The sequence below is a fragment of the Bombina bombina genome, chromosome 2, assembly GCF_027579735.1.
Source record: "Bombina bombina isolate aBomBom1 chromosome 2, aBomBom1.pri, whole genome shotgun sequence".
In the NCBI taxonomy this organism is placed as follows: domain Eukaryota; kingdom Metazoa; phylum Chordata; class Amphibia; order Anura; family Bombinatoridae; genus Bombina; species Bombina bombina.
The window spans coordinates 164,647,020-164,662,165 of NC_069500.1; the positions used below are offsets into that span (position 1 = coordinate 164,647,020).

General features: G+C 36.8%; 1 protein-coding gene across 1 annotated transcript in view; it reads left to right on the forward strand.

Moving 5' to 3' along the window:
• Positions 1-13,339: 13,339 nt before the first annotated feature.
• SHISAL2B (shisa like 2B) overlaps positions 13,340-15,146 on the forward strand; it is a 478,734-nt gene continuing 476,927 nt past the window's right edge. The window contains exon 1 of the mRNA XM_053699696.1: positions 13,340-13,565. Coding sequence (XP_053555671.1) covers positions 13,372-13,565 — 194 coding nt within the window. The 5' untranslated portion in view covers positions 13,340-13,371. The remainder of the gene's footprint in view (positions 13,566-15,146) is intronic.

The following is a 15,146-nucleotide window of genomic DNA, read 5'->3' on the forward strand; positions in this document are numbered from 1 at the left end:
ATGAGTGTAACAGGGATTGCAATATAGTTTAGATTGATAACAAACAATAGCTGGGCTGGGCTGGGCTGGCATTACGATTTCAGCCTGCAAAATAGAAAGAATGAATATACTGCAAAAGCTGTAATGCATGTTTAAAATCACTTCTTTGTAAGTGCATTAAGGAATGAATATCTGTTATTTCTTGCAGTGGTAGATTATAAAATCTAAAGTAAGAATGGAGGTCGAGATAAACACATTGGGTCCAATTACAAGTGCACGCTAATGATAGGGTGGGTCTCGATATGCATTATTGCTGTACCACGATATGCAACTTTATAGTACAAGTCCATGATAAATACCATTTGCCAGAGAATGGTTAGATTGGCAGAGCAAAAGCCGAAACTGCTCAATTGCAAACTATAACTTTCAACTTGTAAATGTAATATGCATGCTAATTAGTGTGGTAGCAATATCCATTGAAAGTATGGATTACGCTAGAGCGATGTCTGCCACTCTAACCATTCTCCGAGACTAGAAGTAAAGTGTAAGGGTTAAAAAAATAATATTCATGACACACATCAAAAACAAATTAAAATAAACTATTACACATATATAATAATAATATATATATATATATATATATATATATATATATACACACATTTTTAAATAAACAAATATAATTATCAAATTAATAAAATGTCTTTAAAAGGGTTAAAAGAGATGGCAAGGTGTTTGACTGGGAAGGGCTCCAATAATATATTGTCAGGTACCTCTGTACCTTTAACTACTTAGTTCCGCCTACTGTTACCTTCCCATAAAGGTGTGTTCATTACACTCATTCATTGCTTGTTTATTGAAGTTAGTTTGTTCGTCATACCTAGCTGCTGAATTACAGACAAGCCGTGAGGATTACTACCTCTGCAAAGTCTTTTTGAATTGATACATCTTGAACTTCCGTGTAACAAATCCTTTACTTTCCTAGAGAGTCAGCTTAACACTGAACACTGATAATTACCATTGCAACTGTTCCGCTGCATACAAGCCTCTCTGCTGCGTGAACCTCCCGTACGACTCTCTTGGATACAGCCATCTGTGAGCAAAGTTATCTACAGCTGAACCGCAAGTATACTATTGTGTCAAAGACTTTACATCAGTTTACACTTACCTTGTATATTGTTTGCTCTGTGCCGTTAACCCGGATACCATCCTCTCACTGCAGCGCAAGTCACCGCTGCTCCTTTGGTCTCCACCTACCTCTCAGAGATCACATAAGACTGAGACTTTCCTGTACTTACTCCAAGTGTTTAACTTTCATTGCCTTGTCCATAGGACTTAACTGTTACAACTTTGCAAGTATTCCAGAGAGTAATTTCAAATCCTGTTTATACTCTTACATTTGAAGCGCATTATCAAGTGTATCTAGTCTGCACAAATACATCTAATAGTAGTATATAGAAAAAGCTGTTTCTTCTCTGAACTGTATGAATTTAATACAGCTGACAATCCTGCCTACCAAATAACTTGCTATTTGAGTCATGTTTCACTCACAATAATCAATGTGAGTTGAAGTACATAAATAGCTACATATACCAATGTTTAACCTCATTAGAGATCTGGAGCAATTCCTGACAGAATAAACAAGCCTTAAAAAGGATCTAACATTTGTCTTATGGTAAAATGGATTTTGCAACCTTAACAAACGAAATATCATCCTTAAATCCAAAGGTTGAAATTCTGGCTCAGGGTTTAACTTCTGTACAAAATTAAAATAATACCTTAAAAAGGCTTCTGAATGATTTCATGGACCCAAAACAAGCAGAACACCCGGAACCACACATCAATCCTCTCACTGTCTTCTCTGGGAGAACGCACTAAATTTCGTGAATACCGCAATGCCTGTCTTTTACTATATTCACTATGAGGGCCTAAAACTTACTATTCTGATGCATTAAAGTATGCACAGCTATTTCCTACCTAGGTGAGGAACCAAGGTCCTGGGCGATAGGTTTATTGAAAATCAAGATCCTATACTTGATTCTGTTGAAATTTCTTCAAAACACCATGGCACTACTCTATGAGGATACCAATACTCAAATTGTTGCAGAAAACAATCTAAGGACTCTAAAACAGGGAAAAAGACCGGTGGAGGACTACGTGGCTGAATTCCAGCTATGGGCTACTGTGTCCCAATGGAACCCAGTCGCTTTACGAAACCAGTTTCGTCTGGGTCTATCGGAACACCTAAAAGACGAATTATCCAGAATTGAGTTTCCTGAAACATTAGATTCCCTCATAAAAGTCTGCATAGCCATGGATAGAAGGTATCGAGAAAGACTGAGCTGAAAGAGGTCCCTCTGATTATTATGCTAAGAAATCCTATAGCTCCCAAGTGGAAAAGGTACATCAATCTTCAGTACCTATGGAAATAGGAGTTATGAAAAGGCCCCCTAATCCCAAGAAGAAAAGACACGCAGACGCACACTGAATCTGTGCATGTATTGTGGAAATAGAGAGCATAATGTTACAAGCTGTCCAACCCTGAATCGTCAAAAAAGGGTAAGATACTTTTTGTCAACCCCCAGATAAAATTAAAGCCTAATACCCATTTAACCATATCATTGTCTCTTACAGTGGGACCAACTAACTCTCAAGACTGAAGCCATGATCGACTCTGGAGCGTATGGAATGTTTATGGATCATGGTTTTGTATCCAAAAATAAACTCCAAGTGTGATTAAGCATCATCCTGTGTTTGTTAAAGTTATTGATGGCACTTCTTATTTAAAGGGTCCCATTACACACCATACCATACCATCCTAGTCACTTGTTCTGAGGGTCATAAAGAATACATTACCTTTGATATTTTACCTACCTCCCTACACTCAATCATTTTAGGATACCCCATGGTTAAACAAACACAACCAGACATAAACTGGTCAGAAAACCACTTGCCACTTTAATTCGTTGTATTGCACATCTACTTGCTTTCCATACGTAGAGATACAACACATTCAAAAACCATATACCCAAAGAATATTCCAACTTCGCTGATGTATTTGACCTTAAAGAGGCTGAAAACTTGCAACCACACAGGCCCATATGATTGCCCAATCGATACAAAAATTAGGTTCAGTTATACCATTTGGGCGTAATATTCCCATTATCAGTCAAAGAGTTGAGATATCTCAGAAAGGGATTAATCTTCCACCTCCCAACTCATCAGCCGCCAGCAAGTATATTTTTTGTCTACCCAACAACAAATCGGTACATTACGTCCAATAATTGACTATAGGGCTCTAAATGCTATAACCTAAAAGATTAGATATCCCTTTGCCACTCATCCCCGAACTTCTTGAACAGATTGACGGATGCCTACATCTTTACTAAAGTTAGATCTTAAAGGGGGCATATAACCTCATCCATATTGAGGAAAGGGGATCGAGTGTAAACCCGCATTTAGAACATGTTTTGGCTTATTCCAGTATAATGTCATGCCCTTTGGGTTCAACAAGATGCACCTGCCACTTTCCAGTTTTTTATTAACAATATTTTTAAAGATCTGATTAGACGTTCTGTGTAGTAATATATCTCGATGACATTTTAATTTATTCAAAAACGAAACTGACCACATAAAACACGTAAGGTGGGTGTTAACACGGCTCCGTGAGCACAGATTATATGCCAAATCTGAGAAGTGTGAGTTCCACGTAACACCAATTAAATTTCTTGGGTATATCAGATACTCCAAATGGTATTCATATGGATCCACGAAGGTCAAATCCATCATTAAATTGTCCGAGCTCCATCATCTTTAAATCACTACAAAAATTCCTTTGGATTCTCTAATTTTTATCAGAGATTTATCAATAACTTCTCATCCTTAGTTCAACCCTTAACAAAACTTACTGGAAGAATACATTTATTTGGTCTAAGGAGGCCCAAACCTCTTTTGATCTCTTAAAAAATTGTTTCATCTCTGCACCTACTTTACAACTCCCGTATCCTGAAGCACATTATACACTTGAAGTCGATGCTTCCAACGTTGGAATAGGTGCAATATTGTCCCAACAAAGGACCCAATCTAACGAACAACATCCTATTGCTTTTTATTCATGTCGTCTAACAGTGGCAGAAAGAAACTATTCTGTCGGAGACCTGGAACTTCTTGCCATTAAATGTGCTCTGGAACACTGGCGACATTTATTGGAAGGATCAGACAAACCCTTTCTCGTTCTAACAGATCATAAGAATCTACAATATTTGAAGAAAAATAAGACCCTCTCGTCCAGACAAGTCCGCTGGTCACTCTTTTTTCATCGCTTTAATTTCAACATTGACTACAGACCTGGATCAAAAAACATCCAAGCCGATGCCCAATTCTCAAGCGTTTGATTCCTCCTGACTATGAAGTACCTCAAAACATCTTACCAACTCATACATTTTTGTCGCTAGCTACTACTTTACACTCTGATCTGCTTGCTGCCCAGAACATTGATACCAACATTCCTACTACCTGCCTTAAAGATCACGCTTCAGGGCTATACTTTCATGATAATCTCTTACACGTTCCCCTATCCTTAAGAAAAGAAATCCTTTACAACTGTCATGATCTACCCTTATCAGGACACCCAGGAATTACTAAAACAAACAAAATACTGTCTAGACTATATTGGTGGCCAGACCTTAAAAAAGACGTTTATGATTATGTCCGCAATTGTCGTGTATGTGCTCAAAGTAAAAAGGATCATCATAAACCATTCGGTTTATTAAACCCTTTACCTATTCCGAACACTCCTTGGCAAACCATAAGTATGGACTTCATAGTAGATTTACCACCCTCCAACAATTTAACAACTTTACTGGTTGTGGTGGATCATCTAACCCGTATGGCACACTTCATCCCTCTGAAGAAAATACCAAATGCTATTACTACCGCAAATGTCTTCTCTCAAATCGTCAGACTTCACGGATTACCAACCATCCATTATATCGGATCGTGGCACGCACTTTACGTCTACAATTTTGGAAAGACTATACCTCCGTTGCTACGTATCCCATCTCCAAGAAGATTGGTCAGATTGGATTTATATGGCTGAATTCGCCTATATAATTCCCCTTATTCATCGACAAAGACTTCTCCATTTTTGTATCTTACGGATTTCTCTCCTCTGTCTATGCCAAACATTCTTTCTAGCCTCAACTCCCCCCATTGTCATAGACTACCTATCTGAAATCAGAAACTCTTTATCTTACACTGAAAAAACATCTCGAAAATGCAAAGTCGAAACAAAAAGATGTACTATGATAAACGACTTACACCCCTCCCAACCCTATAAGGTTGATGACTTAGTTTGGCTTTCCACCAGAAATCTCAAACTCAAAGTTCCTAGCAAAAAATTGGCAATCAGTTTATAGGACCCTTCAAGAATTAAAAGATTATTCAATAATAATGCAGTGGTTTATGCATCCACCCCCTACTCTCCGCATACCGTCCATCTTTCCACGTCTCCCATGTTTTGAACCATATCTTGGAACTTCGACTAGTTGGATTCATCACAGGTTGACTCCACTCACATCTGGAGTTGACGATTCTTTTTAATACAAGGTGGATTCGATTCTTGATTCTAGAATCCGCTGGAGAAGGATTGGAGTATCTGGTTCACGTGGACGGTTACGGTCCTGAAGAGGATTCCGTGGGCTACCACTTCGTGATCTACACACTCTGCCCAACTACTAAAAGACTTTCATTTGACGAATTTCCAATCCAAGCCTGGACCAACGCTCTGGTGAGGGGGCCTTCTTGAGGAAGGGGATCTGCCAGGTACCTCTGTACCTCTTTAACTACTTAGTTCCGCCCTACTGTTGCCATTCCCATAAAAGGTGTGTTCATTACACTCATTCATTGCTTGTTTATTGAAGTTAGCTTGTTCGTCATTACCTAGCTGCTGAATTACAGACAAGCCGTGAGGATTACTACCTCTACACTATCCTGCAGGATTCACTGTACAAAGTCTTTTTGAATTGATACATCTTGAACTTCCGTGTAACAAATCCTTTACTTTGCTAGAGAGTCAGCTTAACACTGAACGCTGATAATTACCATTGCAGCTGTTCCGCTGCATACAAGCCTCTCTGCTGCGTGAACCTCCCGTACGACTCTCTTGGATACAGCCATCTGTGAGCAAAGTTATCTACAGCTGAACCGCAAGTATACTATTGTGTCAAAGACTTTACATCAGTTTACATTTACCTTGTATATTTTTTGCTCTGTGCCGTTAACCCGGATACCGTCCTCTCACTGCAGCGCAAGTCACTGCTGCTCCTTTGGTCTCTGCCTACCTCTCAGAGATCACATAAGACTGAGACTTGTCTCTTGCCTTGTCCATAAGACTCTTGCCTTGTCCATAGCAAGTATTCCAGAGAGTAATTTCAAATCCTGTTTATACTCTTAAATCTGAAGCGCATTATCAAGTGTATCTAGTCTGCACAAATACATCTAATAGTTGTATATAGTAAAAGCTATTTCTCCTCTGAACTGTATGAACTTAATACAGCTGACAATCCTGCCTACCAAATAACTTGTTATTAGAGTCCTGTTTCACTCACAATAATCAATGTGAGTTGAAGTACATAAATAGCTACATATACCAATTTTTAACCTCATTAGAGATCTTGAGCAATTCCCTGACATACTATATATATATATATAATATGGCGGAGCGCAATATTTGCACTCCCCTTGTGCCACTGGTATTTATAAGTACAGCGCAATGCAAACGTGAACCTCATATTCGAATTGCATGAAAGCTTTGCGACTCACCAAGCGCGCTTTCTTAGGCTCCAAAGGGAGCCTCATTCTCATACCGACTTAGTCATGGCTAGAGATGGGCAGCAAAGGATATTATATATGTATATGTATGTATACATATATATTTGTGTGTTTAAATGTGTATATACACATATTAACACATAAATATATATGCATATAAGCATATATACAGATATATTTCAATTTCAAGTTTCAACACAGTCCCCATAGCCTGCAATGTAAAGGCACTTTCTTTCATGTAATTAGCAAGAGTCCATGAGCTAGTGACGTATGGGATATACATTCCTACCAGGAGGGGCAAAGTTTCCCAAACCTCAAAATGCCTACAAATACACCCCTCACCACCACCCACAAATCAGTTTTTACAAACTTTGCCTCCTATGGAGGTGGTGAAGTAAGTTTGTGCTAGATTCTACGTTGATATGCGCTCCGCAGCAGGTTGGAGCCCGGTTTTCCTCTCCAGCGTGCAGTGAATGTCAGAGGGATGTGAGGAGAGTATTGCCTATTTTGAATGCCTATTTGAATGCAGTGATCTCCTTCTACGGGGTCTATTTCATAGGTTCTCTGTTATCGGTCGTAGAGATTCATCTCTTACCTCCCTTTTCAGATCGACGATATACTCTTATATATATACCATTACCTCTGCTGATTTTCGTTCAGTACTGGTTTGGCTTTCTACAAACATGTAGATGAGTGTCCTGGGGTAAGTAAGTCTTATTTTCTGTGACACTCTAAGCTATGGTTGGGCACTTTTTTAATAAAGTTCTAAATATATGTATTCAAACATTTATTTGCCTTGACTCAGGATGTTCAACATTCCTTATTTTCAGACAGTCAGTTTCATATTTGGGATAATGCACTTGAATCAATTATTTTTCTTACCTTAAAAATTTGACTTTTTTCCCTGTGGGCTGTTAGGCTGAAAATGCTTCATTTTATTGCGTCATTCTTGGCGCGGACTTTTTTGGCGCAAAAAATCTTTTCTGTTTCCGGCGTCATACGTGTCGCCGGAAGTTGCGTCATTTTTGACGTTCTTTTGCGCCAAAAATGTCGGCGTTCCGGACGTGGCGTCATTTTTGGCGCCAAAAGCATTTAGTCTTATTTGGCGCTAAAAAAATATGGGCGTCGCTTTTGTCTCCACATTATTTAAGTCTCATTTTTCTTTGCTTCTCGTTGCTAGAAGCTTGTTCCTTGGCATTATTTCCCATTCCTGAAACTGTGATTTAAGGAATTTGATCAATTTTGCTTTATATGTTGTTTTTTCTCTTACATATTGCAAGATGTCTCACGTTGCATCTGAGTCAGAAGATACTTCAGGAAAATCGCTGTCTGGTGCTGGAACTACCAAAGCTAAGTGTATATGCTGTAAACTTTTGGTAGCTGTTCCTCCAGATGTTGTTTGTATTAATTGTCATGACAAACTTGTTAATGCAGATAATATTTCCTTTAGTAATGTACCATTACCTGTTGCAGTTCCATCAACATCTAATGTTCAGAATGTTCCTGATAACATAAGAGATTTTGTTTCTGAATCCATCAAGAAGGCTATGTCTGTTATTCCTCCTTCTAGTAAACATAAAAAATCTTTTAAAACTTCTCTTTATACAGATGAATTTTTAAATGAACATCATCATTCTGATTCTATTGACTCTTCTGGTTCAGAGGATTCTGTCTCAGAGGTTGATGCTGATAAATCTTCATATTTATTTAAAATGGAATTTATTCGTTCTTTACTTAAAGAAGTACTAATTGCTTTAGAAATTGAGGATTCTGGTCCTCGTGATACTAAATCTAAACGTTTAGACAAGGTCTTTAAATCTCCTGTGGTTATTCCAGAAGTTTTTTCCTGTTCCTGGTGCTATTTCTGAAGTAATTTCCAGAGAATGGAATAATTTGGGTAATTCATTTACTCCTTCTAAACGTTTTAAGCAATTATATCCTGTGCCGTCCGACAGATTAGAGTTTTGGGACAAAATCCCTAAAGTTGATGGGGCTATTTCTACCCTTGCTAAACGTACTACTATTCCTACGTCAGATGGTACTTCCTTTAAGGATCCTTTAGATAGGAAAATTGAATCCTTTCTAAGAAAAGCTTATCTGTGTTCAGGTAATCTTCTTAGACCTGCTATATCATTGGCTGATGTTGCTGCAGCTTCAACTTTTTGGTTGGAAATCTTATCGTCAACAAGTAACAGATCATGATTCTCATAATATTATTATTCTTCTTCAACATGCTAATAATTTTATATGTGATGCCATTTTTTGATATTATCAGAGTTGATGTCAGGGTTATGTCCTCTAGCAATTTTAGCTAGAAGAGCTTTATGGCTTTAAAACTTGGAATGCTGATATGTCTTCTAAATCCGACTCTACTTTCCATTTCTTTCCAGGGTAACAAATTATTTGGTTCTCAGTTGGATTCTATTTATCTCAACTGGTTAACCGGTGGGAAAGGAACTTTTTTACCACAGGATAAAAATCTAAGGGTAAAACAGGGCTAATAATCGTTTTCGTTCCTTTCGTTTCATCAAAGAACAAAAGCCTGATCCCTTCATCCTCAGCAGGCAGTTTCCAGTTTGGAAACCATCTCCAGTCTGGAATAAATCCAAGCTTCTAGAGAAAAGCAAAGCCAGCTTCTAAGTCCACATGAAAGGTGCGGCCCTCATTCCAGTCTCAGCTGGTAGGGGGCTGGTTACGTTTTTTCAAAAAAATTTGGATCAATTCTGTTCACAATCTTTGGATTGAGAACATTTTTTCAGAAGGGTACAGAATTGGTTTCAGATAAGACCTCCTGCAAAGAGATTTTTTCTTTCCCCGTGTCCCAGTAAATCCAGTGAAAGCTCAAGCATTTCCTGAAATGTGTTTCAGATCTAGAGTTGGCTGGAATAATTATGCAGTTCCAGTTCTGGAACAGGGGGCCTGGGGGTTTTTTTCGAATCCTCTTCATTGTACCAAAGAAGGAGAATTCTTCAGACCAGTTCTGGATCTAAAAATATTGAATCGTTATGTAAGGATACCAACGTTCAAAATGGTAACTGTAAGGACTATCTTGCCTTTTGTTCAACAAGGGCATTATATGTCCACAATAGATTTACAGGATGCTATACTGCCATATTCCGATTCATCCAGATCATTAATCAGTTCCTGAGATTCTCTTTTCTGGGACAAGCATTACCAGTTTGTGGCTCTGCCGTTTGGCCTAGCTACAGCTCCAAGAATTTTTACAAAGGTTCTCGGTGCCCTTCTGTCTGTAATCAGAGAACAGGGTATTGTGGTATTTCCTTATTTGGACGATATCTTGGTACTTGCTCAGTCTTTACATTTAGCAGAATCTCATACGAATCGACTTGTGTTGTTTCTTCAAGATCATGGTTGGAGGATCAATTCACTAAAAAGTTCATTGACTCCTCAGACAAGGGTAACCTTTCTGGGTTTCCAGATAGATTCAGTGTCCATGACTCTGTCTTTGACAGACAAGAGACGTCTAAAATTGATTTCAGCTTGTCGAAACCTTCAGTCACAATCATTCCCTTCAGTCACAATCATTCCTTGGAAGTATCATCCTGCCTATATCTTTCCGCCTCTAGTTCTTCTTCCAAGAGTAATCTCCAAGATTCTGAAGGAATGCTCGTTTGTTCTGCTGGTAGCTCCAGCATGGCCTCACAGGTTTTGGTATGCGGATCTTGTCCGGATGGCCTCTTAGCCATCCGTGGACTCTTCGCTAAGGACCATACCTTCTGTCGCAAGGTCCTTTTTTTCCATCAGGATCTCAAATCCTTAAATTTAACAGGTATGGAGATTGAACCGCTGATTCTTGGTCAAAGAGGTTTCTCTGACTCTGTGATTTAATACTATGTTACAGGCTCGTAAATCTGTATCTTAGAGATATATTATAGAGTCTGGAAGGACTAATATTTCTTGGTGTCTTTTCTCATCATTTTTCTTGGCATTCTTTTAGAATTCCCGAGAATTTTACAGTTTCTTCAGGATGGTTTAGATAAAGGTTTATCCGCAAGTTCTTTGAAAGGACAAATCTCTGCTCTTTCTGTTCTTTTTCACAGAAAGATTGCTAATCTTCCTGATATTCAATTGTTTTGTACAAGCTTTGGTTCGTAATAAAACCCTGTCATTAAGTCAATTTCTCCTCCTTGGAGTTTGAATTTGGTTCTGGGGGCTCTTCAAGCTCCTCCGTTTGAACCCATCGCCCATTCATTGGACATTAAATTACTTTCCTTGGAAAGTTTTGGTTCCTTTTGGCGATCTCTTCTGCAGAAGAGTCTCTGAATTATCTGCTCTTTCTTGTGAGTCACTTTTCCTGATTTTTCTTCAGGATAAGGCGGGTGTTGCGAACTTCTTTTGAATTTTACCTAAGGTTGTGAATTCCAACAACATTAGTAGAGAATTGTGGTTCCCTCACTTATGTCCCTAATCCTACAGAATTCTAAGGAGAAATCGTTGCATTCTTTGGATGTTGTAGAGCTTTGAAATATTATGTTGAAGCTACTAAGTCTTTCCGAAAGACCTTCTAGTCTATTTGTTTATCTTTTCCGGGTTCTAGAAACAGGCCTGAATGCTTCTGCCGTTTCTTTGGCATCTTGGTTGAAATCTTTAATTCATCAATGCCTATGTCGAGTCGGGGTAAAACTCCGCCTCAAGGATTACAGCTCATTCTACTAGGTCAGTTTCTACTTCCTGGGCGTTAAAGAATGAAGCTTCGGTTGATCAGATTTGCAAAGCAGCAACTTGGTCCTCTTTGCATACTTTTACTAAATTCTACCATTTTGATGTATTTTCTTCTTCTGAAGCAGTTTTTGGTAGAAAAGTACTTCAGGCAGCGGTTTCAGTTTGAATCTTCTGTTTATGTTTTTCATTAAACTTTATTTTGGGTGTGGATTATTTTTCAGCAGGAATTGGCTGTCTTTATTTTATCCCTCCCTCTCTAGTGACTCTTGCGTGGAAAGATCCACATCTTGGGTAGTCATTATCCCATACGTCACTAGCTCATGGACTCTTGCTAATTACATGAAAGAAAACATAATTTATGTAAGAACTTACCTGATAAATTCATTTCTTTCATATTAGCAATAGTCCATGAGGCCCGCCCTTTTTTGTGGTGGTTATGATTTTTTTGTATAAAGCACAATTATTCAAATTCCTTATTTTATATGCTTTCGCACTTTTTTCTTATCACCCCACTTCTTGGCTATTCGTTAAACTGATTTGTGGGTGTGGTAAGGGGTGTATTTGTAGGCATTTTGAGGTTTGGGAAACTTTGCCCCTCCTGGTAGGAATGTATATCCCATACGTCACTAGCTCATGGACTCTTGCTAATATGAAAGAAATGAATTTATCAGGTAAGTTCTTACATAAATTATGTTTTTCAGTGCCATTTTTTTTCTAACACCCCATATTCGCACACTTTAACCCCTTAAACCTGCTTTATGCAGTTATTTATTAAAAAAAAAAAAGTAAAGATGCTACATTTTTATTTTTTATAAAGGAAACACATTTAATTTGGGGGGGAATTGGGGGGACATTTTTAAAATTAACCAGAGGTTTGACATCTGGTTAATTTTCAGAGCGCTAATTGTTATCCCTAGCTTGTGGTAGCATTAACCAACCACTTGTAATGTATGGTTATTTAATGTGCGCCGTAAATGGGTGGATTTGCCCGTTTACTGGCACACATTAAATTAGCGCTCCACTTTTAATCCCAGTTAAATACCTTTAAACATACAATATAATTTTTATTCATTTTTAATATTTTTTAATGTGTTTTGAATACAAATACTTGAAATTCCTATGTTCTTCACTGTTCTATTTATTTTTAAATAGATATTTCTATTTATCTGTTTATATAATATATCAATATTTCTATCTGTATATATTATATTCATATAGATATATAGGTATAGACATATTTTACAAAACAATATATATATATATATATATAATATCTATTTAAAAATAAATAGCACATTTTCTTCTAGTGAAGAACATAGTAATTTGAAGTATTCCTAACTCATCTTCTGGTTGGTCTATCACAGTGTCGGGATAGTGTGCAAGCTATACCAGAAGTCCTGATGTTAGTGCGCCTGAGTCTTTTACTCGCGAGCTTACTTTTTACTTTTAACTTGTAATACTCACACTAATCCAGCCTCGCTAAAATTCTAACAAGCACAGATAATGCGTAAGTGGGAAAAAAAATAGCACACCACTTGTAATCTGGACCATTATGCATAAACTTTTCACCTGACAATAAGATCATTAATACAACTGTGCTATTATAAAATATATATATATGTTAAATGATAAAAATACACAGGGAATCAACAGTAAGGGTGGCAATAATGAGCCGACTTTAAGTCAGATTTCAAAATTTCTTCTTTTTTTTTCCTCCCTTTAAACCTTGAAATCAAAGTAAAGTGAGAGAGATAAAAATAGAACAGCACTGTTTTTGTCAAAAGGAACTATAAAAGGGGGTCTGGAGTGTGTGCAGTGTGCTTCACCTGAAGGCTTACAGCAACAGAGCACAGTTATCTGCACATTATCTCTCCCAGAATGACAAGAAGCCTTGCTGAGACTTGTGCCAGTTACTACACAGCCAATAACACGTTTGTGGATACTTTTGGCTGTCCCAGAAAAGAAGACGGAGTAGATCTTATCTATTGCTGTGGTTTTGTTGACTTGAAATATTGCTGCAACGAACCAGGAAATTATTTTCCCTATAAACATGGATACATGTGGTCACTCAGGTAAGAGAAAGCATTGAACTGCTAAAACTCATATGGTCTAATATATAATAAAAATGTTCACATTGTAATCATACTTTTTTATAGTTATATTTATTATAATTAGGCTCACAACAAACGTATAAATTATTAAGTACATAGTAAATGCAATCATGAATATCAATATACATTTGAACATCTTTTATATATGAATACGATTAGACATAAAATATTTTCCAATTAATAGTTTAAGTTAAGAATGCTTCTAACTGTTAAAATGCTGATTTCAAAGTAAATATATAAAAACTATGATGAATTAAATAATATCTATATAATATATATAAATAAATACATGTGTGTGTATATGTATATATATATATATTTGTGTGTATATATATTTATATTTTATTTTTTGACATAGGAAAATGGATGTTATTACAAGATCTTATTATCTCAAGGTATGCTTGGTTTAATGTCATTATGTTGTCACTTGACTGCAGTTCAGGAAACCCATTAATCACTTGATTTATTTGCTTTCAGCACAGAATTGTATGGAGTTTCAGAAAGGGTTCTGAATAAATAAAAAATATGTACCGCATATGATATGTTAATGTCATATATCTTAAAGGTATTATTGCATACACAAGTACACTATTTGAAGAAAATAAAATATTTACTGTAACAAACTTTTTGTAGTGTAATGTAATATGTCCTTATTCTGTCCTGTATAATTTGAGTTGATACATTTGAGGATTTTTATATCATATAAAAACACAAATTAGCTAATCATTGACCTATAGTGCTGGACAGGGTTCTGCAGGGATTTGCAGTAAGTTGTTTATCATACATCATGTTCATAGGGTATGAAAAAAACAGGAGAATGTGTTTTAATAAAACATATACTGGTATACTTTATAACCTTATTTCCCTGCCCAGCTAAATAGCAGATCACACTGTGTTAATGTGCAAAGTGACTGTCACAAGAATATGATGTGCTGACATTGTGCCCTTAAAACTAAAAGTGCTTGTTTTATATTTTTCAAAGTAACTAACATAACAGTAAATTATTTGTTGGTTTCATGAGAAAGTAAAATTATACACCATTATAAAGTATTTCTTAACATCAAATTTGACTTCAGGTATAAATTGATAATAATGGCCTAGATTATGAGTGGAGTTTGTGCCCGAGCGACAAGGGGTTTATCGCTGGGGTTTGCTCTCAACAGACTTACCGCTTGTATTACGAGTTGAAAGTAAAAGCGATCACGTGAGCTCAATCACAATTTACGCTACAATGATTACCGCGACTTCAGAGCTCTGGTTAAAGTTTCACAAAACTTAAAAAGTTGCACAAAAAACATCAAAATACATTGCAAAGTACAGTTACACTTATAATAACACCACCTAATACAAATTATTTTAAAAAATAATATTGCACAAAATAGTTATAAGGGCTCAAACATATGAAGTCTCAGGTTAAAAAAAAAAAAGGCAGTTAAATGGCTTTAATATAGAGATACAAACAGATATACATGTCTAAAGATGGATATGTGTATATATATATATATATATATATATATATGTGTGTACATATGTATTTATATG